The sequence below is a fragment of the Vicia villosa genome, unplaced genomic scaffold (genome assembly GCF_029867415.1).
Source record: "Vicia villosa cultivar HV-30 ecotype Madison, WI unplaced genomic scaffold, Vvil1.0 ctg.001897F_1_1_3, whole genome shotgun sequence".
Taxonomy (NCBI): domain Eukaryota; kingdom Viridiplantae; phylum Streptophyta; class Magnoliopsida; order Fabales; family Fabaceae; genus Vicia; species Vicia villosa.
Window position 1 is genome coordinate 122743 of NW_026705769.1, and position 3344 is coordinate 126086.

General features: G+C 33.7%; 1 protein-coding gene across 1 annotated transcript; it reads right to left on the minus strand.

Moving 5' to 3' along the window:
- Window positions 1-202: 202 nt before the first annotated feature.
- Window positions 203-2991, minus strand: LOC131637040 (uncharacterized). Its single transcript, XM_058907605.1, has 4 exons — window positions 1263-2991; window positions 958-1162; window positions 476-639; window positions 203-384 (listed from the first exon to the last, which is right to left on the minus strand). The coding sequence occupies exons 1-4, from the start codon at window positions 2989-2991 to the stop codon at window positions 203-205; spliced, it is 2280 nt and encodes a 759-aa protein (XP_058763588.1).
- Window positions 2992-3344: the final 353 nt, after the last annotated feature.

A 3344-nucleotide genomic window follows, 5' to 3' on the forward strand; every position in this document is an offset into this window, starting at 1 on the left:
GTGCTGAAAATACTAATAATCCATATAGTTTAAGGCTCTTAAAAAGCACAAATATAGTTTGCTCGGCACTTAAAAATTACAAATTTAGTGCAAATTTAAACATAAGTATTACACATAACAAAGTAGTACAAATTACAAAGTCTAACTGCAACATAAACTAATTGACTACTTTAGAACCAAAACACTCAAATATCTATTAAATTTAGTTCCAAGGAGGTAAAATTATCTCAATGTTAGGATCTCCTTCAATATCAAAACCATCATGGACAAAATCAATCGCATTTGCAACATCTTCCCCATCAATGATATCATTACTTTGATTGTTTTCTCCGGAGTTAAGTGGTGCATCTCCCTCAACATCAACCTCATCCAAATTTAATTCATCTATAACAACATCAATTTAAAGAGTTTAGAAATTGACATATTTTAAGAAATTAAAATAACATAATTGTAATCACAAAAATCAATACCATACCAATATCATTTGAAATAGGTTGGATTGTCATACTAGCAAGATCTTTGCGTAGTGCTTCCACCTCCTCAACGGTCAAGAATGGTGGTGAATCCTCCAACACCCAATTAGAATGATCACCGAGTGTTTCAAAATTAATAGGATCATAATTTTGTTTCTTCTTGGTTCTACAAATCATTAACGGCAATGTCAAACGTAGAACCAAATAAATTTAACAAATCTAACAATAATATACATTCTTAACAAACCAAGAAAATATAGAACCATAAAATATTCTTAATAAACCAAACAAAATCATATATTCTTAACTATAGAACCAATATTCTTATGTCATCAAGAGAAGAACAAAATAGTCTTGTTTATAAACCAAACAAACCAAACAATAGCATATTTCTTAACTATAAAACGGTATCATATATTCTTAACTATAGAACCAATATTCATGTCATCAAGTATAGAACCAATATTCATAATAAGTGCAATACCTATTTTGTAGCCGTAAATTGTAACGAACATAAACGAGATCGTTAAGCTTTTGATGCTCCAACCTATTTCTCTTTTTTGAATGAATGTGTTCAAAAACACTCCAATTTCGTTCACAACCAGATGCACTACAAGTTTGACTCAAAATTCGAATAGCCAGCTTTTGCAAATTCGGCGCTTCGGTTCCATAAGTGTCCCACCATTGATCTAGAATAATGCATGTGAAAAAAATTTGAAAACATTTTAAAATACATAATGACATTGTACTAAAAATCTAAAATGCTTAAAGTTTATCATTTAACTTTACCTGGCAAAACTTCATCTCGGTTTTCTACTGCTGTTGTCCTTCCAAAACTACCTTCACAATTTTTGAATGAAGTCATCTCAGCAGTTAACTTAGATCGCAAGTCCTTACTATCATAAGCATACTTTTCAATGACATCCAAAAGGCCTTGGGTGGTGGACTTGTTTTTTTCATATTCCAAACCAAATCTACAAGATGGATTTAACCAATAACCAGCAGCATGGAGATTTTTCCGAAGTTGTACATCCCAACGGTTATCCAAGATCTTCAAATAAGGCTCTACTTTCAACCTATTTCTTCTAAACCTCTTCTCAATCTCCTCTCTTGCTTTATACATAGCTCGATAGAGATATCCCATAGCCGGCTTATCTTCACTATCAACAATACGCAACACACGTACAAGAGGTTCTGTAATTTTCACTATGTCAGCACATTTAGACCAAAAGCTTGAGTCTAAGACTTGTTCCACAAATTGCTTTGCCTTGACATCTTTGGAATAAGTTGTGGTTGTCCACTCTTTGGATGTTACCATGGCTCTTAGTGCATCTTTATGAGACAGAATACTTTGCAGTGCAATGAAATTAGTAGCAAAGCGGGTTGGAGCAGGACGGAGTATTTCTCTTCCACCTGTATTTTGTCTCATCAAATACAATGCAAAACAATGATTATATATGTATTTGGTAATTTTTGAAGCATGTGACACTGCCTCACTTACTTCATCCAATTTCCCCATGTCTTGCAACATCAAATTAATACAATGTGCTGCGCAAGGAGACCAAAACAACTTAGGAAACTCCTTTTCCAATAACTTTCCAGCAGCAACATAATTTGCAGCATTATCTGTAACAATTTGAACAACATTTTCCGGTCCAACATACAACACTACTTCCTTGAAAAGCTTAAACAATGTTTCTGCGGTTTTAGAAGCACCTGAAGCATCAACAGACTTTATGAAAACAGTTCCTTTGGGGCAATAAACTAAAAAGTTGATAAGAGTTCTCCTACAACGATCAGTCCACCCATCTGCCATAAGAGTACAACCTGTATCCTTCCAAATAGAGCGATATTGCTCTATCTGTATCTTCACATCATCAACCCACTTATTTAACAAATTACCACGAAGAGCATGCATGGTAGGAACTTTATATCCAGCACCCATACAACAAAGAGCATCAACTGCAGGTTGAAAATATGGTGAATTTGCAGCATTGAAAGGAATAGATGCATCAATAAACCACTTGGCAATAGAAAGATCACACTTTTCAATCACTTCTTTACTTTGCATCACACTTTTTAAAGTAGGCTGAGCTCCCGGAGTTGTTCTTGGTAAAAAATAAGTACCAATACGAGCGTCATTCTTTTTAGATGCACCAATTTGCAATTCACCTCCATCCGAAGTAAATGACTCACTTTCAACCACATCCGAAGCTTTTCTTTTCTTGCTCCGCTCATTGAAATGTTGTTTCATCTGGAAACGAATTTCAGCAGACACTTTCTTACAAATTTCAACATTTCCTACTATTCCAGCCAAGTGTTGCTTTACCCTATGAATTCCACCTCCACCAAAAGATTTGTGACAGTACATACAAACAAGAGATTTTCCATCAGGACTTCTAGTACAATGTGCCCAAGCTATATCAGTCTTCCCTCTAACATTATTTTGAACTAAACTTTGAGCTGAAGATGCTTCTTGTGATGGTGGTTGTGATGATGGTGTTTCAGAAGATGTCATATTCCTGTAACCATAGGAATTATATAAACATGTCACTTATATAACCATAAACCATAGGAATTATATGTCACTTATATGAAACAATTATATAACCATAACAATTATATGTCACTTAAACTCATGGCACAAGAACAGAATGAACATTTTAATTTAATGGTGATGAATTATTTTGGTGAGATTGTAAAAAGAAACTTTATTTTCTTGAGAGAATTTAACAGTGCTGACTTGAAACAATCATTTATTTCTTTTTTATCATGTTTAGAATTTTCAATGTCTTGGTAAACCAAGTAACCTCACCAAAGAATTGACTTATCTTGAGCTTTTTCTATTATAATCAAACAGATATGTGATAT